Source organism: Mercenaria mercenaria, chromosome 12 (assembly GCF_021730395.1).
Source record: "Mercenaria mercenaria strain notata chromosome 12, MADL_Memer_1, whole genome shotgun sequence".
Classification (NCBI taxonomy): domain Eukaryota; kingdom Metazoa; phylum Mollusca; class Bivalvia; order Venerida; family Veneridae; genus Mercenaria; species Mercenaria mercenaria.
Window position 1 is genome coordinate 11,579,909 of NC_069372.1, and position 24,747 is coordinate 11,604,655.

At 36.3% G+C, this 24,747-nt stretch overlaps 1 protein-coding gene across 5 annotated transcripts in view; it reads left to right on the top strand.

Annotated features, from left to right (window-relative positions):
• Positions 1 to 2,079: 2,079 nt before the first annotated feature.
• The window catches only part of LOC123533884 (uncharacterized), a 69,200-nt gene continuing 46,532 nt past the window's right edge, over positions 2,080 to 24,747 (top strand). For all 5 annotated transcript variants that reach the window (XM_045315836.2, XM_053519202.1, XM_045315837.2 and 2 more), the window contains exon 1: positions 2,080 to 2,163. In XM_045315836.2, coding sequence (XP_045171771.1) covers positions 2,119 to 2,163 — 45 coding nt within the window. In that variant the 5' untranslated portion in view covers positions 2,080 to 2,118. The remainder of the gene's footprint in view (positions 2,164 to 24,747) is intronic.

The following is a 24,747-nucleotide window of genomic DNA, read 5'->3' on the forward strand; positions in this document are numbered from 1 at the left end:
TCATGGATTTTTCCAAGGCCTTTGATAAGGTGCCTCATAAGAGACTCATGCACAAGTCAAATGTTTATGGTATACGGGGTTCCACCCTTAAATGGATTGAATCTTGTTAAATAACAGGTCTCAGGTGGTAATCCTTGATGGTGCAGAGACTGACCCAGTCTCAGTAGTATCTGGTGTTCCCCAAGGCTCAGTTCTTGGGCCAGTATTATTCCTCTTGTTTATTAATGACCTACCTGAGGGAATCCTATCAACAGTGCGTCTTTTTGCTGATGACTGCGTGTTGTATCGCGATACCCATTCATACTCAGATTGTCTGACACTACAAGATGATCTGAATAAACTGCAACAGTGGGAGCAAACTTGGTTAATGAAATTCAATGTGGCCAAATGCGAAGTTATGAGAATTTCTATTTTCTAGACATAAACAGGCCAACCTTATTAAACATAATTATTTGCTCCATGGCCAAGTCCCAGATGCAGTTGACTCTACTAAGTATCTTGATGTAACTATCACCAATACTCTGGATTGGTCCAAACACATAGACAATGTGGCTAGTAGGGCCACTAGAACACTGGGTTTCATACGTCGTTACCTCTCTTTTGCCCCACAGGGGACAAGAGTTTTGGCATATAAAACCTTGGTTAGACCCCAGATTGAGTATGCATCCCCAGTATGGAATCCCTACACCCAACAGAATGTACAGAGGATTGAAAAGGTGCAACGCACTGCGGCAAGATGGGCATGTAGGAGGTGGCGTAGGACCAGTCATGTGGGTGACATGCTGACAGAATTAGACATGGATAGTCTAGAGCATAGAAGAGAGGTCACAAGTTTAACCTTTTTCTACAAAATTCATAACAATCTAGTCTGTATCGATAAGGATAGATACTTGACCCCTATATTACAAATAGGTCACTTAGAACCAGACACAGTCATCCCTTCCAGTACTATAGATTTTCCCCATGCACATACAGATTGCTTTAAGTATTCATTTTTTCCTAGGTTAATACCAGTCTGGAATGGCCTGTCTGTGTCAACTGTCTCCATTAGTACAGTGGACTCCTTCAAGAAGGCCATTATGACAATGTAAGGTAATGTACTGGTACTGATGATAAACCCGGACAGATGATAAAGTCGACCACCTTGGAAATATTCGATTGCAATCGGTTATTTATAAAATTGAACACACCATCTAATAGTTTCCACTTAAAACACCAACTGGTGTAAACAAAAACAAAATTGGTAAATATTCTGTATAAATAAATGACTTACATTTGTTTGTATAAAAAATATTTATCCAAAATTACTGGGGAAGAGGGTGTTTTTGCGCATGCTCACTGTCGAAAACATGAAGGTCTGACATTTGGTAACTTTTCATTACGTGATCAGGAATGACTGTTGCAGCTTTTTGGGGAAAGTTTCAATATAATAATACCAAGAAAATTTTGTAAATGACAAAGTGTTCGAATTTATCATCAGTCAACGTTCATATAGTCCCCTTTTTACATACCCCTTTCAGGGCCTCACTTCGTGTGAGTTTGTTTACTAAATGTAAATTTGAATTATGTAAAGTTTTCAGCAAAGGTTAAGCTTTATGTTGATACCGACCATTGATTACAATTTGCAGAAATAAAAAAGTTACAGGTTAAAAACCTCATTTTCTGTTCGGGTTTATCATCAGTACCAGTAGCCCTGTACATAGTTTTAACAGGTTGGGTCAGCTACCCTTTTTAAAAACATATAATTTGGCTGTGAGAGCCATTTTGGCATCAAAATTACTTATTTTTTATTAACTGTATCATATATGGGTATATATATAGTTGTTGTTTTTATCAACTCTTCTGACTGTACAAATTGCCACCCGCATGACGTTATGATCAATAATGATCGAAGTCATTTAAAGGAAGAAAGAAAGAAAGACAATCCTTGTCCAAAATAGCTTGTTTCACTATACAGCAAAGAAGGAGAAATTGTACTGGGCCGACACCATCCCCTCATTTTGAAATTCGAATACAGTAGGGTACGTTACAGTATGGAATTTAATCAGATCTAAATCTACTATATCTATAAAAAGTAACAAATAAAACAACTAAAGTATAACGAATGACGTCACGAAAATGGAAATGTGTCTCCCAAAAATGTGGAAAATCAAATCTTTCACGGTAAGGTAAAGATTACAGGATAGGTTCGGGCATATATTGCTCCGCGGTGCTCTTGTTTTATTTCAGACAACTAAATGAGTCCTGTGCTTATATATTTATGTAAAAAATGAGAAATATATTGTATGAAAATTTAATAGATCTTACAGGGTCGGTACAGTCAGTACACACCATGACACAACTCCAATGGTCTCTACACTCTTATAAATTATCATGTAGTGAAGAATGTTTGGTCTACCGTCTAGACTTTCATGGTGTCTTAAATTAACACAGTTTAGAGCAATTGCTTGATTTATTTGATTCAATCTAGACTATTATGCATGAAGTTATGAAGAAAATATTTTGATTCATTCACCATTTTGAGGTCTTTCACGCACCTGCTCTGCACCGTTATTTTTAGATGCGTCAACCGGAAGTCGGCCATTTTCCGCAACAACTGTAGAAAGATTAACGTAAACGATTTAATCAATTAACTGACGATTGCAGTATAAATTAGCCATGTTAGCTGGGGCCCAGAATGGGTATCAAGTCAACTCGTCCCCTAGTCAACTCGTCCCCCAGTCAACTCGTCCCCGATTTGGTCATTTCGTCCCCCAAAATTGGTCATTTCGTCCCCATCATGATAAAATTTGGTCAACTCGTCCCCATTTTGGTCAATTCGTCCCCCTTTTGGTAATTTTGTCCCCCTTAATATTTTAGGCATTTTTGCTTTTTTATGATATCTTTGACTTTAAAAACTGGTATTTAAAATCATCGTGTGTTTTGAAAGAATTATATTGGAAATGGTTAACTTTAAATAATTAGGTTTTATAAAATAATAAAAGAAATATACTGAAAATATAAAAAAAATAACTGAAATAAAATTTAGTAAATATATATATATAAATATAATGCCCTTAGTAATAAAAATATAAAATAATAGAAAATCTAATGAACTTTTTAGATATTATAGTAAGAAAATACACAGCAATAAATCCTTATTCCTAGTCATAATAAAAGAGTTTTAATTAGAAATACAATAAAAATAAATAAACAATTAATACCTGTCACAAATGTATTACTAAAGATTACCAGCATGCTTTATATTCATTTTTTGTCATTAAAATAAAAATAATACTTCAAAAGTAGGGAGACAGGGGTAGAGTAGAATGAGCCTAATCCTACATGCGAAAGGTGTTAAAGGTAATTAATCACATTAAAAGGCGTTGATTGGGCTGATTGGAAGGTGTTAATAGTACTTAATTGCATGAGTTGTTGATTGACCGAAATAAATGTGTCAAAATTTTCCCCTAGTATAATTAAATGTGTTAATAATTGATTGGAGTAAGGAAATTATTTGTTATAATAAAGTTTAATAAAAAGTTTAATCTTATTCAAGAGTTTGAAAATAAGCAGCATCAAACACGAACTTTTAAACAACAATCATGTTGTCCAACATAGCAGACTTACAAAAACAAAGAAACAAAGAAAAAAAACAGAAAAAAAAACAACAGAAAATCCTTCTTGTTAAATCGATCATTTTTAAAGCAAAAAGTTCGTAAAATAAACGAAAACTTATGTATATTTTTAGTATTAAATATACTTATTTGAAAGAAAAAACGACTTAATTTATCATACTCATAATATATCAAAAATATGTTTTAAAAAGGGGGCCGAAAAAGGGGGACGAAATGACCAATTTGAAATCGCCGAGGGGGACGAAATGACCAAAACGGGGACCAGTTGACTGGGGGACGAGTTGACTAGGGGACGAGTTGACTGTAAATCTTCCGCAACAACTGTAGAAAGATTAACGTAAACGATTTAATCAATTAACTGACGATTGCAGTATAAATTAGCCATGTTAGCTGGGGCCCAGTAGCCCATGGCCCCTAGATTTAGGGCTGGGCTAGGGCGTGAACCACAAGGGAAGTATTGCAGGTTTTTCCCTCGGGTTTTTTATTTGGGAGTCGACGGACTCCCCAAGTCCCATGGCTGCTAATTTAATGGACTCTAATAATTTTGGAAGTGCCACGGGGTACGGATCCGTACCTCTAGTAAAGCCTGTTAGGGGTTTTCTAGGGGTACGGACCTCTTTTTTCTAGATATGTAGGGTTATATGTATAATCTTAAGGGGACACATATTGCTACATTCACAGTTCATACAGAAATGCGGAAGGGGTGCATATTCAAGAAATCGATGGTGGGAAAATAAAAAACATATTCCTAAACTGATATAATACTTATGGACACCTGTAATATTCAGTATTTTGTGGATAAGGATGTGGTACTATGAATGTAATAGGAAAACAGAGGTCTTTGTGAAAGTACATTCAACACAAAATATTAAGCTTTTGTATAAGGAAAAAACAGGTTTTTTACAATAACAGTGTTCCAAATAATGTTGAAGGGATGAGATTTTCTTTCTAACACACTAGGTTTGCTTAAACATGTAAAAATTTAACGCCACGTCATTTCAGCTCGGGATGGACGCCATATTTCTCATTGATAAAAATGTAAACAAAAAAAATCAGAGTGGGATTAGCATTGCAAGGGCATAACATGACATTCTACACAATGAATACCTTAGAACAGATATCTAAGATGCTACACAGGTCAGGCGGGTTAAATGCATAATGGCGATCACTAGAAATTCATCTTGAAAAGGTGGTTAATTTTAGTTTATTTACATGGTTTTTAATTTTCCCACGACTTCTCGGCGATTCACTGCAAATGTATTACTGCGCCGGACGAAAGGTAACTCTAATAAACAACGGGAGACAACTTAGGTGTCAGCACGTGTACGATTTTTAAAAAAAACATGTCGATGATTATAATTTCTTATCAAATGATGAATCCTATTCAGATATTCGTCTTCAAAATTAGAAAATTATTAATTTCTGTGGACATTTGTCAAAAAATATTACTTACATTGGACTACTTTGCGCATCAAACTGGTTTCCGCTTCAGTTGTGAGGCACTTCCGTTATACTTTTTGACAACAATAACAAAACACAAAATGAATCAATAAAGTCACTTATAAACCGACTGCTACTTAAATCAGTGTAAGTAAAGTTGTTGTTACAACATTATACATGTTCGTTACGTTATGAGATAAAGTTTATCTTGAACTGCATAATCCATTAATTACGTTTAGATGATATTGCATTTACAACTTATTTGACCCCATTTTTTTACGTGAATGACAGCATTCTCGTGCAACTCGTGCAAACAGAGTTATGAAAAGTATGGTGGAGAATTGAAGGACAAATTATAAATGACATTAAAGTGAGGATAACTGTATATTCGTCCAGTTTTGATCATTGACATGCCTGCTGTGTATTAGTAACTTTTGTGAACAAGATTAGAATGTTACTTTTGCACATATACACATTGATTGGACCTCTCAACCAAATTTCATACCTTATTTTAGGGATTTTTAAGACAATACATTTTCAAAAGTTTGTTGAATGTGTTTTGATATTTAAATGCATTGTAGTTCATGAATACCAAGTTAAAAATTAATAATGGCAACATTTCTAGGCCCTTATTGTAAGCCACTAGACTTCTGTAACGATAAATGTTTAATGTATTAAGGGGAATATACTCTTTTAGTTTTGGAATGTGGCATTCCTTGACCACCGTATCTTTTCTTATGCACTACTTTGTAAACAAACTAAATAATGTGTTTTAGCTTACATATGCGATATGAAAAGCAAGACAGTGACCATATTTCACATTCTTTCTTTAAATTAGAATCTGTAGGACATTGGTAAATGTTTGGACAAGGTGAAGCACTATTATTTTCGCACCAAAAAGTCTTAATTGTTGACTTTGAATGTACACAGTAAGTCTTATGTAATTCAACAATAACTTTCTTGTTTCAGTTTTCTCATTTTTATTTTATTGAGCAATCCTTTGTGTACTTATAACAGTTGAAACAGTATCCATTTCATGTACCAAAACCTTGTACTTTTTTGCAGGTAAATTTTATCATACCCCACCCACTTTTTTCTAATTTCAAAGTATGCGTCCCCTTAAGTTTTGTTGAAAATGAAATAAAAAATAAGACTTAACCAGTGTTCACTTAAAACTTGGATATAAATGGTTTACAGATACCAGCGTTCACCCGATTGTTTACCTTCTCTTTCAAAACCTAAATAACCGAGGAACTCCAAATGAATACACTGTTTCGTGCCGATAAGTTTGTTATAAAATAAACTGTTGATAACAGATAAATGAGTGCTAAATGTAACCCTTAAATGAACTCTATTTGAAATTCAGCAGAAAAAATGAATTAAGCATAATAATATGCACCTATTTATTTTGTTATTTAAGAAGATATAAATTAAATGATAATCAGCGCGGAACTGATTGTTTAATAATCGATTAACCGACATTAAGTAAAAGAAACTGTTCATATATCATCATAATATATGGCCCAAAATGTGCACAGGTCTCTGCACAGCTATGTCCATTTGTAACTCACTATATACATTTGGTTACTGGGGTTACTTACTCTACTGCTTTGGTTACTGTACTCTTTTTGTCAGTGCACAACAGCACAAGTGTCCATTTACAACCCATTATATTCCTTTGGTTACCAAGGTTACTTACTCTATGACTTTGGTTACTGCAGTTTGTATTGCAGTTCATCAGGGGTGGTATAGTACGTCATCAACAGGTGCGCGCAACACTTCCCGATGCTGCTTTTTTATGTCAAAACATCTCGATTCGGTGAGTAAACTTGCGATTATTTCATTGATAACTAATAGATTCGGAAATGACATATAGTCTAAAGTACCAGCATGTGTCTCTAGTTTATCACTGACGTTTGCATTTTTCAAGAAAGTCTTACGTTTAAGAGAACATTCGAGCACAATGCACTTCATGGAAACACTTCCCCATTCACCACACCATATTATATCGCATAAAAAGAGTTTTCATGCATTTCTAGTGACTAAATGCCTTGACGGGTGTTCTTTTATGGCAAACCGAGGTCAGTGATACCTTAATTAATTATTGGAATCTATAGTTTCAAAGAAATCAGTAATATAAAATTTCGCCTTCCCGGTTCACCAGGTAAAACGATGCACATCCCAGCTCACCGCCCATGTGGCATCGTGTTTGACTTAATTATATGTAGCCTTTCAATTTATTTTAACGCATGGTACTTCGGTTGCCATACCAGCAAAACTAGTATTTAGCACAGACGTTTATGTCAGTAAAAACAGTGCTTAATTTACCTTCAAGGGCTATATTATGACAGATTCACTCATTCTTTTTCAGATCACAACAGAAACACCTGAGATATTCTGTTTATCAGAATTAAATTATGAAGCTAAACACTTGGGTTCAGCAGTATCCGTAGACAGATGAACATAAACTGCATATAGTAATTCATGCATTTCTCGGGAATAAAATGACGCGTCAAAAAAAATCAGAATTGTAGAAAGAACAATACCGTCCCGCTTGTTGTGGAACATCTAGAAGACTCATATAAATTTTCATTCTATCCCAGGACCGTTAGCCAGTGGAACTTGTTACCCATTACAGCCCATGAAGCAGCCACAGATGACATGTTTAAGACCATCGTCACTGTGCCTGTTGTTGTCTCAGCCATAGTTAATTAAACAACAACTACTAATTCTACTGTACAAATATTTTATCCTAAATTTGTATAAGAAAAAAAGAAAAAAGAAAAGACTTTTAGCTCCTGTACTATAAATTTCTGTATGTACAAACACTATATCTTTTAAAGTTATTTTAAATTCACCAGCGCCTACACATAATCTTCATTATTTTGAGGGAGTGTAGTATTAAGAAGAAGAAGAAGGATGTTTGTGAAAAAGTCAGAAATGAAGACCACAAAAGTAGTCGTTGTGACACCGTTCAAAACAGCTCACTGTTACATGTGACCACTACTGTACAATATTTAACCATGAACAGCTTTTGTAGACGGAATTTAATGTGATTTTGCGTGACTTCAAACAATTGTGATTTTTTATTGAAACATTTTTTGTTTTGTCTGTCTGTGTTGAAGTCACAGAGTATTGTCAGTGCCTCTCCTTTCTTCTAAATAACGTTTGACAGATTTTGTTGAAAGGCAACTGCAGTATTAAACTTTGTTTGAAATGTAGTTGACACTAATGCTCATAACGGGTAAAACACAACAATGTAAATATTCTTGTTATCTCTATGTTTCGGTCAATAAACGTTCACAGATTATACTACATTGCCACTGTATCAATTTTTGTGTGTTTTTAATGAAATTTCTGAGTTATAATTAGTGTAGTTGCGCAAAACCTCAGCATTTTCCAGTTTAATGGTTTCAAGAGTTATTATATTCTGATTTTTGTTGATTTTGAAGTATAGGCAGTGCATCTCCACTTCAACCTTTTTTAGCTCACCTGTCACATAGTGACAGGGTGAGCTTTTGTGATCGCCCGTTGTCCGTCCGTCGTCTGTCCACAAATTCTTGTGAACAAGATAGAGACAACATTTTGCAAGCAATTTTGATCAAACTTGAACAAAACTTGTATTGGCATGATATCTCAGTTCCTTTCAAAAACTGGCCAGATCCCTTCATGGGTTCTAGAGTTATTGCCCCTTAAAGGGCCAGAATTTGCTATTTTTGTGCATCAACAATTTCTTGTCTGCACGATAGTGGTTTCATTTATGATTTTATTTTAACCAAACTTGCACACAACTTGTATCACCATAATATCTTGGTTCCTTTCTTCAACCGGCCATATCCCATTATGGGTTCCAGAGTTATGGCCCCTGAAAGGGCCAAAATTAGCTATTTTGACCTTGTCTGCACAATAGCAGCTTCATTTATGATTTGATTTTTACCAAACTTGCACACCACTTGTATCACTGTGAGGTCTTGTTACCTTTCTTGAACTGGCCAGATTCCTTCATGGGTTCCAGAGTTATGGCCCTTGAAAGGGCCAGAATTAGCTATTTTGACCTAGTCTGCACAATAGCAGCTTCATTTATGATTTGAATTTAATTAAACTTGCAGAAAACCTGTGTCACCATAAGATCTCAGTTCCTTTCTTGAACCGACCAGATCCCATTATGTGTTCCAGAGTTATGGCCCCTAAAAGGGCCAGAATTAGCTTTTTTGACCTTTTCTGCACCATAGCAGCTTCATTTATGATTTGATTTTAATCAAACTTGCACAAAACTTGTGTCACCATAAGATCTTGGTTCCTTTCTGGAACTGACCAGATCCCGCAACAGGTTCAAGGGTTATGGCCCCTGAACGGGCCAAAATTAGCTATTTTGACCTTGTCTGCACAATAGCAGCTTCATTTATGATTTGATTTTAACCAAACTTGCACACAACTTTTATCGAACCAAAATGTTGGTTCCTTTCTTGAAATGGTTAGATTCCTTTATGGGTTCCGGAGTTATGGCCCCTGATAGTGTCAGAATTAGCTATTTTGACCTTGTCTGCACAATAGCAGCTTCATTTTTGATTTGAATTTAATCAAACTTACACAGAACTTGTGTCACCATAAGGTCTTGGTTCCATTCTTGAATCGGCCAGATCCCCTAATGGGTTCCAGAGTTACGGCCCCTGAAAGGACCAAAATTAGCTATTTTGACCTTTTCGGCTTAATAGCAGCTTTGTTGTTCCTGTCCTTTGGGCTTCATCAGTCAAAATTTTGCTCGATGTAATCCTTTGGGCATAAAACTACTGGCCTGATTTGAAAATAATTTTATTTGAAGTAACTTTAAGAAAATTTCAACTATATTTTCTCATAATTCTTTTGATTGATCTGGATTATGATTCTTTGATCTTCTTGTCCTTAAGTGCAATGATAACAGGTAAGTGATATAGGGCCATTTTGGCCCTCTTGTATAATTTTCATAATTACAAAAGAATGTACATGGTGTATATCATAGCAATAATTGATTATAACGATAACTTATCAATAACATTCAGAGCTTTCTTTTCCGTGTAATTCCTTCCTCTATAGATGTTGACATATTCTCTGATATTTTTTCCACAGAAAGCTGCTGTCGTCTATTCAGAATGTGGATGAAAACAAACGCCATTTAAAATAAAACACCTTTAATTTCATAATAACCATGTTGTTGAGGGTATTATGCATTTTAGAATATTAGAATTATTTTAGGGTTCCCTGTCGTGTCTGAATATTTCCAATTGTTGAAAATATGTGACATAGAGATGTACACTACTTCTTGACCGAAGAAAATTAAAGCATACAATGTGGAACGAATTTGTCAGATACGCGGTCTCAATGAAACTTAAGGTGAATTTCATTTTTTTAAATGTTGAGTAAGGGTTTAAATAAAAAATCAGTAAAATTTCCTATTTAAAATAATCTTTTATACAACAACATTTTCAACAACTAAACAGTTTAAGAAAAGTAAAATAATTTACATTGCATGTAAAATTGTTCTACCACTGTTCAAGCTGACTTCGAGTTTTAACATTTAATTGGGTGCACTAAGATTTGCAAGCAAAATCTGAACATTAGTCAAATGTTAAATCCTGAACCGCTTTCTAGTGTAGATTCAGTCGATGTCCCATTCTACTACGTGGTAATTATAATTCGGTTGCAGTCACTCTTGTTCTTTCCCTGCGCACATCTAAAACTCCTTAATAAGAACATTTCGTTGGCGCGATACAGTAATTTCTCATTTTTCCCCAGCAACTGTGATGATCACATGGCCCTGAAATGTTAAACAAAATTAAATAGTAGCATATCATTAAAACTAAACTGCATTGGTGCGACTTTATACCTTTAAAAATATAATAAAAGGTTGTTCCTTTAAAAAACAGCACATGATGATAATTTAACTATATAATTTTGCTTTACTTAGCATATTATCAATGCATATTCTTATTTGTCTCATCTAGTCTTGCCTTGAACTCAAGTTCGGAATCAAAGCCATCATATTCGACTATTTTCGATGACACGCCATATATAGTTGTCATGAAAAAATAATTAGAGTAACAAGTTAACTAATTGTTTCCAAAATACTTTCTATTTATATTATCATGTGTCGAAGTGCCTATCTGACTATACCCCTTATTAAGGTTTATCTACTGTAACATTATTGAAATTAAATCAGTTATTTATATCCATACCTTCAAACAGCTATAGACATAGTCGTGTTTGGTACGGAGACCTAGTTGAGCGTTGAAATCCTTGTCTGGGGTAATTCCGTTAGAGGATGTTCTCCACTTCTCAAATATTATGTGGTACAGTTTTTGGAAAATATAATACGTCATTTATGTCTTGCATGCCGATTTGTCAGCAATCCTTTTTAACATATATTGACAATAATTATTCCATTGATGCAGACTAGAAGTTTTGTTTCCTTTTTCATTTTTCATGTACCTAAAATAACAAATATAAGGACATGATAGAACATAATATATCATACATATACACGTTTATAGTATACAACATATGTTCAAGATATGCCTCGTTCTTTCAATATTATCTTCAAATGCTTAAATGAAGTTTACGGACCATCTAGTGCAAGCGCTCTAACAATTAGTTATTCGAATTAATAGAACTTCCAGGCAAGCGTGATCACATTTACATGAGCACCAGCCCTATGTTAGTCATGCTGGAAATTGGTGAGCCGGGAAGGACATCAATTCAGTTGGTGAACCGGGAAGGCGAAATTTTAGTTTACTGATTTTTCGGAAATTTTAGAATCCAATGACTAATCAAGGTATCACTGACATCTGTTTACCATAAAAGAATACCCGTCAATGCTTGGATTTATCAGAAATGTATGTAAACTCTTGTTAGGCGACATAATATGTTGTGGTGAATAAGGAAGTGTTTCCATGAAGTGCATTGTGCACGAATGTTCTCTTAAACGGAAGGCTTTCTTGAAAAATGCAAACGTAAATGACAAACTAGACACATGTGCGGGTACTTTCGACTATATATGTCATTTCCGAATCTATTAGTTATCAATGAAATAATGGCAAGTTTACTCACCGAATAGAGATGTTTTGACACAAAAAAGCCGCATCGGGAAGTGTTGCGCGCACCTGTTGATGACGAACTATACCACCCCTGTTTATATTGCATTGAAGACTGAAATTTTCTTTTTTCATAGAAATGTATTGGGTTTTTCATCGTTTTCAGTGTAGACTGAAGTAATGATTTTATGCTTTATTGCACAACGATTTTATGCTTTATTGCACAACAATTTTATGCTTTATCACGCGGCATTCATCATGATTTATTCGGTGTTCCTCGGTTATTTACGTTTCGAAAGAAAATGTAACAAATCTGGTGAACGTTGTTATCCGTAAATCGTTGATCATGACATCCTAGTCGACGTACTGAAAAATCAATATGGTGTTTGTGGTTCAGCACTGGAATGGGTGGATTCGTACCTATGACCTCGTAGCTGTAGTGTGAGGGTTGATAAAACATCATCATCACAGCGTGATCTAACATGTAGTGTTCCGCAAGGAAGTTGTTTGGGCCCCTGGCTCTATTTGACCTATGCCGGGACGCTCTTTGACATTGTACCCCCATCTATTTCCGTGTTTGGATTTGCAGATGACCATACTGCGAACGTTTGTTTTCAGCCAACAATCATCGCAGAAAAGACTGCAATTCAAGACCTTCAAAATTGTGCTACTGTTATTAATGATTGGATGAACAGTAACAAACTAAAACTGAACACATCTAAAACAGAATTTATAATGTTTGGTAGTCGCCAACAGTTGAATAAGTGTTCCACCACAGACATTGAAATATGCAGTGATAAAATCAAAGTTGTATTAGATACTTAGGCGCTTTTCTAGATGACACACTTAATTTCATGGAGCATATAAAAAGGAAATGTAAAACTGCAATGTTGAATTATTTCAAGATCAAAAGTATCCGTAAATACCTAACCAAAGAAGCCACTGAAATATTGGTTTTGTCATTAGTAATTTCTCACTTGGATTACTGTAATGTTATTCTTATGGTGTTGCTAATTGTGAAGTAGGTAAATTACAACGTATTCAGAATATGTGCGCCAAACTTGTTCTCAACCGTAAGATGCGTGATAGTTCAAAACAGGCATTATATGACTTGCACTGGCTACCTGTGAAGGCAAGAATCAATTTTAAGATCCTTACTTATATGTACAACTGCTTTGTTGGTAATGCTCCTCAATATCTAATAGAACTTTTGTCTAGTAAAATTCCAAAACGTACACTACATTCGTCAGAATCATCAGTAGGATGCTACGTTGTCCCTTATAACAAGAAAAAAACATTCAGTGACAGAAGCTTCAGTACGGTTGGACCAAAACTTTGGAATGAACTGCCATTAAATCTCAGACAAAGTGAATCAGTTAAAATCTTCAGAAAGCAGTTGAAAACTCACTTCTTCAAAGACTACTATTCATTGTTCTAAAATTCATACTACAGCAATTACATTGAAACAAATCAAGACTTTGTGTTAATACTGATGAATTGTTTTTACTGTTTTTAATGCATGAGTGTACAACGCCATTGAAGATGCTTTGTGTGTTGAAATAGGCGTTTAAGAAAATTCATAAGTTTCAAGTTTCAAACCATTTAGACCCAAGTTTAAGGTGAATTCTGGTGAATTCTTATTTGTTATTTCATTTTCAACAAAATTTGAAATGTAAATGACCCTTAATCTCTAGAAAATCGGAGGTCTGTACTCCTAGAAAACTCATAACAGGTTCGTCTAGAGGTACGGATCCGTACCCCTAGACACTTCCAATAATTTTTGGGGGTCCACAAATTATTGATCTTGAAAATGGACATTATTACTATAAAAATTTACCCTAAAACCAAATGAACTTGTATCTTTTTAATTTAGATAGCAGCTGATTCAATATTTCGGAATGGTATCTTTCAAAATGGCATGAGCTTCTCAATTCAGACCGATAACAAAAGGTGTGATAGTCTGTTTGTTATGATCAAATAGCCAGTTATTACCGGCATTTCACGTGTCACCTTGTGTCAATTATGTTGTTCACAGTTTGATCTCGGTTAAAGATAATACTCTATCCTTAATTAGGCCTAAAAAAAATTCTTTGTTTCCGGTAACATGCTCAAAAAAATTAGGGTATGTAGGTCGGAAATATTTTTTTTTTTGGAATTTTTTTTTATTAAGGGAGACTTTTCGGAAATTATTTTTTTGTCAAAAAATGATTACAAATAAGGGGGTTATGCCTTTAGAGCATCAGTAAATTGATTTCTAACATCACTGGCCATGTTTAAAGCACAAAAAGTGCAGTTTTGCATCTTTTTGTTAAAAAGTTGAAAAAAATATTCTCAAAGGCCATAAAAACATTTAGGGTCGGGCCAAAAATTTAGGGTAGGTCGGGATACTGGAAACAAACAATTTTTTTTTTACGCCTTAGTATCATAATTTTTGTGATTTATTAATATTTTTTCATCAAAATACTTTAAATTTATATGAAATTAATTTTGTTTAATAGAAAAATAAACCAATTGATCTTTTATGGAACGTAACGGCAATCTTAGCGGTGACAGTTAGCGCGGAGAGTAGTTTCCCTTTACCAAAATGGCGAACATCGTAACAAAACTTGTTTAGAAGTTGGAAAATCGTCTTTACCTGTGTATAATGAGCACCCATGATTCGGGGATGGTCCCGGTGGTATAAAACTGCATTTTACATGGGTATCTGCCCAGAGGAGGCTTCAGTGCAAAGGAGTTTTGTGACCGATTTTGCGGGTCCAGTGGACGTAGAGGCACTAAGAAATGCGAGTTCAAAGCAGTAAAAGCGCATCAGGGACGCAGAAAACCTGCGTCCAGGAAAACCCTGGTATTGTAACTCCGTATGGCATGTTTTTACTGCGCAATAGAAAATTAGTGACAGTTACTGTTCGTTTTTGCATGTTTTTTTATGGCTTTTATAAGGACTTTTACCATTGGCTAGAAATTTTGAAATATCCAATGAAAAAAGATGACACATTGAAGGATTGGTGCGCGGCTGCTTTTAAGCTCACCTGTCACATAGTGACAAGGTGAACTTTTGTGATCACCCTTCGTCCGTCGTCTGTGCGTCGGTGCGTGCGTCAACAATTTCTTGTCTGCACGATAGTGGTTTCATTTATGATTTTATTTTAACCAAACTGGCACACAACATGTATCCCCATAAGATCTCGGTTCCTTTCTTCAACCGTCCAGATCCCATTATAGGTTCCAGAGTTATGGCCCCCAAAAAGGGCCAAAATTAGCTATTTTGATCTTGTCTGCACAATAGCAGCTTTATTTGAGATTTGATTTTTACCAAACTTGCACACAATTTGTATCACCATAAGATCTTGGTTCCTTTCTTGAACCGGCCAGATTCCATCATAGGTTCTAGAGTTATGGCCCCTGAAAGGACCGGAATTATCTATTTTGACCTTGTCTGCACAATAGCAGCTTCATTTATGATTTTGTTTTAACCAAACTTGCACACAACTTGTATAACCATAAGATCTCGGTTCCTTTCTTGAACTGGCCAGATTCTATTATGGGTTTCAGAGTGATGGCCCCTGAAAGGGCCAGAATTAGCTACTTTGACCTTGTCTGCACAATTAAGCAGCTTCATTTATTATTTGAATTTAATCAAACTTGCACAAAACTTGTGTCACCATAAGATCTCAGTTCCTTTCTTGAACCGGCCAGATCCCTTAATGGGTTCTAGAGATAAGGCCCCTGAAAGGGCCAAAACAAGCTATTTTGACTTTGTCTGCACAATAGCAGCTTCATTTATGATTTGATTTTAACCAAACTTGCACACAACTTGTATCACCACAAGAAATTGGTTCCTTTCTTGAACCGGCCAGATCCCATTATGGGTTCTGTAGTTATGGCCCCTGATAGTGGGGTGGGGCTTGTTTTCCCTATATGGCTATATAGAAAACTTTGAAAATCTTCTTCTCAAAAGCTACTGGTCCGTTTGCAAAAAAAATAAAAATATTTTTACACAAATGTGCCTTGGATGACCCTCTACCAAATTCCTTCAAAAAACATGGCAGCCCGCTAGAGACACTCATTATCCCTATATGGCCATATAGAAAACTTTAAAATTAAAACTTGTATGAAAATATTGGCCTGAATTGAGAATAATTTTATTAAATGTTACTTTAAGAAATTTCAACTATATTTTCTCATTTTTGATTGATCTTTATTTTGATCTTTTGACCTTGAAGACTTGTCCTTAAGTGCAATGATAACAGGTAAGGGATATAGGGCCATCACCGCCCTCTTGTTTATGAAGCGTTTCCAATTGCAAGAAAAAAAGTGTGTGTGAAAACTTCAAAACATTATTTAACCAACCAAAAGCTTGCGCACCATCACAAAATTGATATTGTATCAATCAGCAATCATTCATTTATCATCAATAACTTTCACTGCAGTTAAATACCGTTTTCGATCCGATTTTGAATTGAAACTGAATAGCAAGAAATCGGCGGAAATCAAAAGTAGGAAAACAAAAACATGGCCGCGCCTATGAATTGCATGTTGATAAAAGTAAATTACGGTAGGTAGGTCAGAATTTTTAGCTCGACTATTCATAGAATAGTAGAGCTATTGGACTCGCCCATGCGTCGGCGTCCGCGTCCCGATTTGGTTAAGTTTTTGTATGTAAGCTGGTATCTCAGCAACCACTTGTGGGAATGGATTGAAACTTCACACACTTATTTACTGTGATAAACTGACCTACATTGCACAGGTTCCATAACTCTATTATGCTTTTTTACAAAATTATGCCCCTTTTTCGACTTAGAATTTTTTGGTTAAGTTTTTGTATGTAAGCTGGTATCTCAGCAACCACTTGTGGGAATGGATTGAAACTTCACACACTTATTCACTGTGATAAACTGACCTACATTGCACAGGTTCCATAACTCTATTATGCTTTTTTACAAAATTGTGCCCCTTTTTCGACTTAGAAATTTTTGGTTAGGGTTTTGTATGTAAGCTGGTATCTCAGTAACCACTTGTGGGAATGGATTGAAACTTCACACACTTATTTACTGTGATAAACTGACATACATTGCACAGGTTCCATAACTCTATACTGCTTTTTTACAAAATTATGCCCCTTTTTCGACTTAGAATTTTTTGGTTAAGGTTTTGTATGTAAGCTGGTATCTCAGTACTCTCTAATTGGAATGGATTGAAACTTCACACACTTATTCACTGTCATGATCTGACATGCACAAAGCAGGTCCCATAACTTTATTTTGCTTTTTTTCAAAATTATGCCCCTTTTTCAACATAGAAATTTTTGGTTAAGTTTTTGTATGTAAGCTGGTATCTCAGTATCCACAAATGGGAAAGGATTGAAATTTCACACACTTGTTCACTGTCATGATATGACATGCGATGCAAAGGGTCAATAACTCAACTTCGCATTTTACAAAATTATGCCCCTTTTTCAACTTAGGAGTTTTTGGTTAAATTCCTATATGTAAGCTGGTATCTCAGTACCAACTAATGGGAATGGATTGAAACTTCACATACTTGTCCACTGTCATGAGCTGATAAGCACTATGCAGGTTCCATAACCCTATTTTGCTTTTTTAGCTCACCTGAGCAATGCTCAGGTGAGTTTTTGTGATCGCTCGATGTCCGGCGTCTGTCGTCCTTCGTCTGTCGTCTGTCGTCTGTCAACATTTAGCTTGTGTATGCAATAGAGGCTGTATTTTTCAATTAATCTTCATGAATATTGGTCAGAATGATAACCTTGATGAAATCTAGGCCGAGTTCGAAAATGGGTCATCTCGGGTCAAAAACTAGGTCACTAGGTCAAATCAAAGAAAAACCTTGTGTATGCGATAGAGGCTGTATTTTTCATTTAATCTTCATGAATATTGGTCAGAATGATAACTTTGATGAAATCTAGGCCGAGTTCGAAAATGGGTCATCTCGGGTCAAAAACTAGGTCACTAGGTCAAATCAAGGAAAAACCTTGTGTATGCGATAGAGGCGGTATATTTCAATTAATCTTCATGAATATTGGTCAGAATGATAACCTTGATGAAATCTAAGCCGAGTTCGAAAATGGGTCATCTCGGGTCAAAAACTAGGTCACTAGGTCAAATAAAAGAAAAACCTTGTGTATGCGATAGAGGCTGTATTTTTCAATTCTTCTTCATGAATATTGGTCAGAATGATAACCTTGATGAAATCTAGGCCGAGTTCGAAAATGGGTCATCTCGGGTCAAAAACTAGGTCACTAGGTCAAATCAAAGAAAAACCTTGTGTATGCGATAGAGGCTGTATTTTTCAATTGATCTTCATGAATTTTGGTCAGAATGATTGCCTTGATGAAATCTAGGTCGAGTTCGAAAATGGGTCATCTCAGGTCAAAAACTAGGTCACTAGGTCAAATCAAAGAAAAACCTTGTGTATGCGATAGAGGCTGTATTTTTCAATTGATCTTCATGAATTTTGGTCAGAATGATTGCCTTGAAGAAATCTAGGCCGAGTTCTAAAATGGGTCATCTGGGGTCAAAAACTAGGTCACTAGGTCATATCACGTAAAAACTTTGTGTATGCGATAGAGGCGGTATTTTTCAACTGATCTTCATGAAATTTAGCCAGAATGATAACCTTGATAAAATCTAGGCCGAGTTCGAAAATGGGTCATCTGGGGTCAAAAACTAGGTCACTAGGTCAAATCGAAGAAAAACCTTGTGTATGCAATAGAGGCGGTATTTTTCAACTGATCTTCATGAAATTTAGCCAGAATGATAACCTTGATAAAATCTAGGCCGAGTTCGAAAATGGGTCATCTGGGGTCAAAAACTAGGTCACTAGGTCAAATCAAAGAAAAACCTTGTGTATGCAATAGAGGCGGTATTTTTCAACTGATCTTCATGAAATTTAGCCAGAATGATAACCTTGATAAAATCTAGGCCGAGTTCGAAAATGGGTCATCTGGGGTAAAAAACTAGGTCACTAGGTCAAATCGAAGAAAAACATTGTGTATGCAATAGAGGATGTATTTTTCAATTGATCTTCATGAAATTTGGTCAGAGTGATTGCCTTGATGAAATCTAGGTCGATTTTGAATATGGGTTATCTGAGGTCAAAAATTAGGTCACTAGGTCAAATTAAAGAAAAATCTTGTGTATGCAATAGAGACTGTTTTTTTCAATTGATTTTTATGAAATTTGGTCAGGTTGATTGCCTTAAAAATCTAGGTCGAATTTGATATGGGTCATCTGAGGTCAAAACTAGGTCACTTGGTCAAATCAAAGAAAAAATCTGTATGTGATAGAGCTGTATTTTCGTTGATCTCATGAATTTGGTCAGAATGATTGCCTTGATAAAATCTAGGTCGAGTTTGAACATGGGTCATCTAGGGTCAAAAACTAGGTCATATCTAAGAAAATGCTTGTTTTATCGCAAGAGACCAATTTTTTGGTCCAGTCTTAATGAAAATTGATCAGAATATTTGTTTCCATGAAATCACTAGGTCAAACATGTTTTACACTGTTATGGAGTGTTTCTTAGGTGAGCGACCTAGGGCCATCTTGGCCCTCTTGTTACTAAATTATGTCCCTTTTTCGACTTTTCGTATTCATTCAATCGACAAGGCTGTTGAATAGTCGAGCGTTGCTGTCCTCCGACAGCTCTTGTTTTTATGCCACTGGCATCTACTAATGCGGGAGACATATAGTGATTGTCCTGTCCGTTTGTTTGTCCGTCCGTACGAGGTTAACCAAATGGGACCGTTTCGTCTAGCATCAATACCCCTTACTAGAATGACTTGATACTAATGCAGATGTAACCTGTGACCATTCCTCATCTTCAGACATCACCTGACCATAGTTTGACCTTGACCTCGTTTTGGACTTAGGTTGCTTTATATGGGCCATCTCTTGGTTAACCAAATGGGACCGTTTCGTCTGGCATCAATTATACTGCTTACAAGAATGACCATTCCTCATCTTCAAACATCACCTGACCTCAGTTTGACCATGACCTTGACCTCGTTTTGGTCTGAGGTTGCTTTGTATCGACAAGGATGCCACCGGGGGCATCAAGCGTTTATTGAACGCAGCTACTTGGTTTTTTTTTTTATTTTATTTTTTTATTAAGGGAGACTTTTCGGAAATTATTTTTGTGTCAGAAATGAATACAAATAGGGGGTTTATGCCTTTAGAGCATCAGTAAGTTGATTTCTAACATCACTGGCCATCATCATCATGCGGCGTTTAAAGCATAAAAAGCACAGTTTTGCAACATTTTGTTAAAAAGTTGAAAAAAATGTTCTCCAATGCCATAAAAACATTTAGGGTCGGGCCAAAAATTCAGGGTAGGTCGGGATACTGGAAACAAACAATTTTTTTTACGCCTTATTAAACACAATCTAACAGAAGAAAGTGTTCTCTTTGTTTCACCAATTTCACTCAGTCGTTAAACTGGCACAAAACAGATCTGTCCTATCTCATAACCATACCAAAACAAACAGCAATTTCTCATCCCGTTTCCACGCTTCACTCAGCTCTACCACCAAGAACCACCAACTACACAGTCCCGTATTGTTCCTCAAGGTTCCCTGATCTGGTACCGGGATGGAACCCGGGCTAGACCTCGGACTAGGTACCTGTCGAACCCAAAGATCCATCAGTTACGTACGGCTTAGATGAATGTTTCAAATCAGACAGTCTGCCTTTACAGAGGAGTGATGGCACAACAGGCCTTTTTATGCCCCCGAAGGGAGGCATATAGTCTTTGAACCGTCTGTCAGTCTGTCGGTCTGTCCGCAGTTTTCGTGTCCAGTCCATATCTTTGTCATCCATGGATGGATTTTCAAATAACTTGGCATGAATGTGTACCACAGTAAGACGATGTGTCGCGCGCAAGACCCATGTCCGTAGCTCAAAGGTCAAGGTCACACTTGACGTTAAAGGACAGTGCATTGATGGGCGTGCCCGGTCCATATCTTTGTCATCCATGGATGGATTTTCAATAACTTGGCATGAATGTGTACCACAGTAAGACGACGTGTCGCAGGCAAGACCCAGGTCCGTAGCTCAAAGGTCAAGATCACTTTTAGACGTTAAAGGATAGTGCATTGATGGGCGTGTCCTGTCCATATCTTTGTCATCGATGGATGGATTTTCAAATAACTTGGCATGAATGTGTACCACAGTAAGACGACATGTCGCGCGCAAGACCCATGTCCGTAGCTCAAAGGAAAAGGTCACACTTAGACGTTAAAGGTCATTTTTCATGATAGTGCATTGATGGGTGTGTCCGGTCCATATTTTTGCCATTCATGCATGGATTTTAAAATAACTACGCATGAATGTGTGGCACAGTAAGACGACATGTCACGCGCAAGACCCAGTTCCGTAGGTCAAAGGTCCTAAACTCTAACATCGGCCATAACTATTCATTCAAAGTGCCATCGGGGGCATGTGTCATCCTATGGAGACAGCTCTTATTGGTTCATCCTTCATGGAGGATTGAACCAAAGACTGCTTACTTGGCTGCCCTCAGTAGGCACTGATAGAACACGACTGTCCAGACGCGACTGTATTCCCTTGTAGAGCCGTGACAGCTATGTGTTATGTATATCAGATGGACATGTGTGTCAATCTAATTCAGTGTTTAATGTCATTACTTTGTCAGATTAAACCAAAAAAATGTTATTAGCTCATCTGATTTTTTGAAAAAAAATGATGAGTTATTGTCATCACTTGAGCGGTTGTCGGCGTCGGCGTCGGCGTCTGCGTCGGCGTTGCCTGGTTAAGTTTTATGTTTAGGTCAGCTTTTCTCCTAAACTATCAAAGCTATTGCTTTGAAACTTGGAATACTTGTTCACCATCATAAGCTGACCCTGTATAGCAAGAAACATAACTCCATCTTGCTTTTTGCAAGATTTATGGCCCCTTTTGTACTTAGAAAATATCAGATTTCTTGGTTAAGTTTTATGTTTAGGTCAACTTTTCTCCTAAACTATCAAAGCTATTGCTTTGAAACTTGGAATACTTGTTCACCATCATAAGCAGACCCTGTACATCAAGAAACATAACTCCATCTTGCTTTTTGCAAGATTTATTGCCCCTTTTGGACTTAGAAAATCAGTTTTCTTGGAAAGTTTTATGTTTAAGTCAGCTTTTATCCTAAACTATCAAAGCTATTGCTTTAAAACTTGCAACACTTGTTCACCATCATAAGTTGACCCTGTATAGCAAGAAACATAACTCCGTCCTGCTTTTTGCAAGATTTATGGCCCCTTTTGGACTTAGAAAATATCAGATTTCTTGGTTAAGTTTTATGTTTTGGTCAACTTTTTCTCTTAAACTATCAAAGCTATTGCTTTGAAACTTGCAACACTTGTTCACCATCATAAGCTGACCCTGTACAGCAAGCAACATAACTCCATCCTGCTTTTTGCAATAATTATTGCCCCTTTTGGACTTAGAAAATCATTTTCTTGGTTGAGTATTATGTTTAAGTCAACTTTTCTCATAAACTATCAAAGCTATTGCTTTAAAACTTGCAAGAGTTTTTCACCATCATAAGTGGACACTGTACATCAAGAAACATAACTCTATCCTGCTTTTTGCAAGAATGATGGCCCTTTTTAGACTTAGAAAATCATGGGTAGGACAATATTTCTATTACACAAAAAAAATCAGATGAGCGTCAGCACCCGCAAGGCGGTGCTCTTGTTTTAAATTACATGTTTGAATCAAAGTATTTAGATTTTAAAAATTACTTTTTAGTTCACCTGTCACATAGTGACAAGGTGAGCTTTTGTGATCACCCTTCGTCCGTCGCCAGTCCGTGCGTGCATGCGTCGTCCGTCAACAATTTCTTGTCTGAATGAAAGTGGTTTCATTTATGATTTTTATTTTAACCAAACTTGCACACAACTTGTATCACCATAAGATCTCGGTTCCTTTCTTGAACTGGCCAGATCCCATTATGGGTTCCAGCCTTATGGCCCCTGAAAGGGCCAAAATTAGCTATTTTGAGCTTGTCTGCACAATAGCAGCTTTATTTATGATTTGATTTTTACCAAACTTGCACACATCTTGTGTCACCATAAGGTCTTGGTTCCTTTCTGGAACTGGCCAGATTCCATTATGGGTTCCAGAGTTATGTCCCCTGAAAGGCCCAAAATTAGCTATTTTGACCTTGTCTGCACAAGACGAAAGTCGGAGGGATATAGTTTTGGCGTTGTCCGTCCGTCCGGAGCCATATCTAGGAAATGGTTGGGAGTATTTATTTAAAACTTCATATACATGTTCACCACTATGAGTTCTTGCGGCCTGTCAAGTTTCAGTCAGATTGCCCAAGTAACACCAGAGTTATGGCCCTTAGAAGTTTCTAGTGTTAACTATATAGGGTAATATAAATATGGCAATTTCTGCATCATAACTTTTGATATATTAATTTGACCTAGAACTATGAAACTTAAACAGAATTTAGATCACCATAATATGATTGTGTACACACAATTTCATTCAGATTCATTTGTAAATTAAGAGTTATTGCCCTTTAATTGTATAAAAAATCCACATATTTGTACATAACAAACTTACCATTTGGTAGAATTTCATTGAATTTCTTTCATTCTTTTCCATCAACATTTATTGTAAACATGTGAAGTTGTGTACACACACCTGGTCACCCCCTTACCTTGATCACACCCCCCCCCCCCCCCCACCACCAAAAAAAAAAAAAAAAAAAATCATTCCTGATTTTAGATTTTTTTCAAACAAACTTCATATACATGTTCACCACTATGAGGTTATGGGGCCCATCAAGTTTCAGACAGATTGCCCAAGTAACACCAGAGTTATGGCCCTTAGAAGTTTCTAGTGTTAACTATATATGGTATAGATATGGCAATTTCTGCATCATAACTTTTGATATATTTGACCTAGAACTATGAAACTTTAACAGAATTTAGAGCACTATAATGTAGTTGTGCACAGACAATTTTGTACGGATTTCTTTTGTAACTTCAGAGTTATTGCCCTTTAATTGTCTAAAAATCCACATATTTGTACATAACAAACTTACCATTTGGCAGAATTTCATTAAATTTCTTTCATTCTTTTCTGTGAACATTTATTATAAACATGTGATGTTGCGCACCCACACCTTGTCACCCACTTGCCTTGGTCACACCCCCTCCCCCTCCCCCCCCACAAAAAAAAATATTTATTTTTCATTTCTTATATTAGATTTTTTTCAAACCTTCCAAGTTGTACCATTCCCCCACCTCACATCTCCACCCAGTCATGCCCACCACTGATCATGCATCCTCAGCCCCCCCCCCCCCCCCCCCCCCCCACTTCCCCCTTTTCCCGTTTTTTTTTTTTTTTTTTTTTTTTTTTCATTTTTAATTTTCAATCAATATTTGTAATCAACATGTGAAATTTTGTTTCCTCTCCCATTCCCCTGCACCCCCACCCCCTAAAAAAATAAATATATACATATATCTATATAAATACATATATATATTTTCATTCCTTTTTTTATACGCCCGTTTGAAAAACGGGACATATTATGGGAACGCCCCTGGCGGGCGGGCGGGCGGCATCCACAGACTTTGTCCGGAACATATCTTC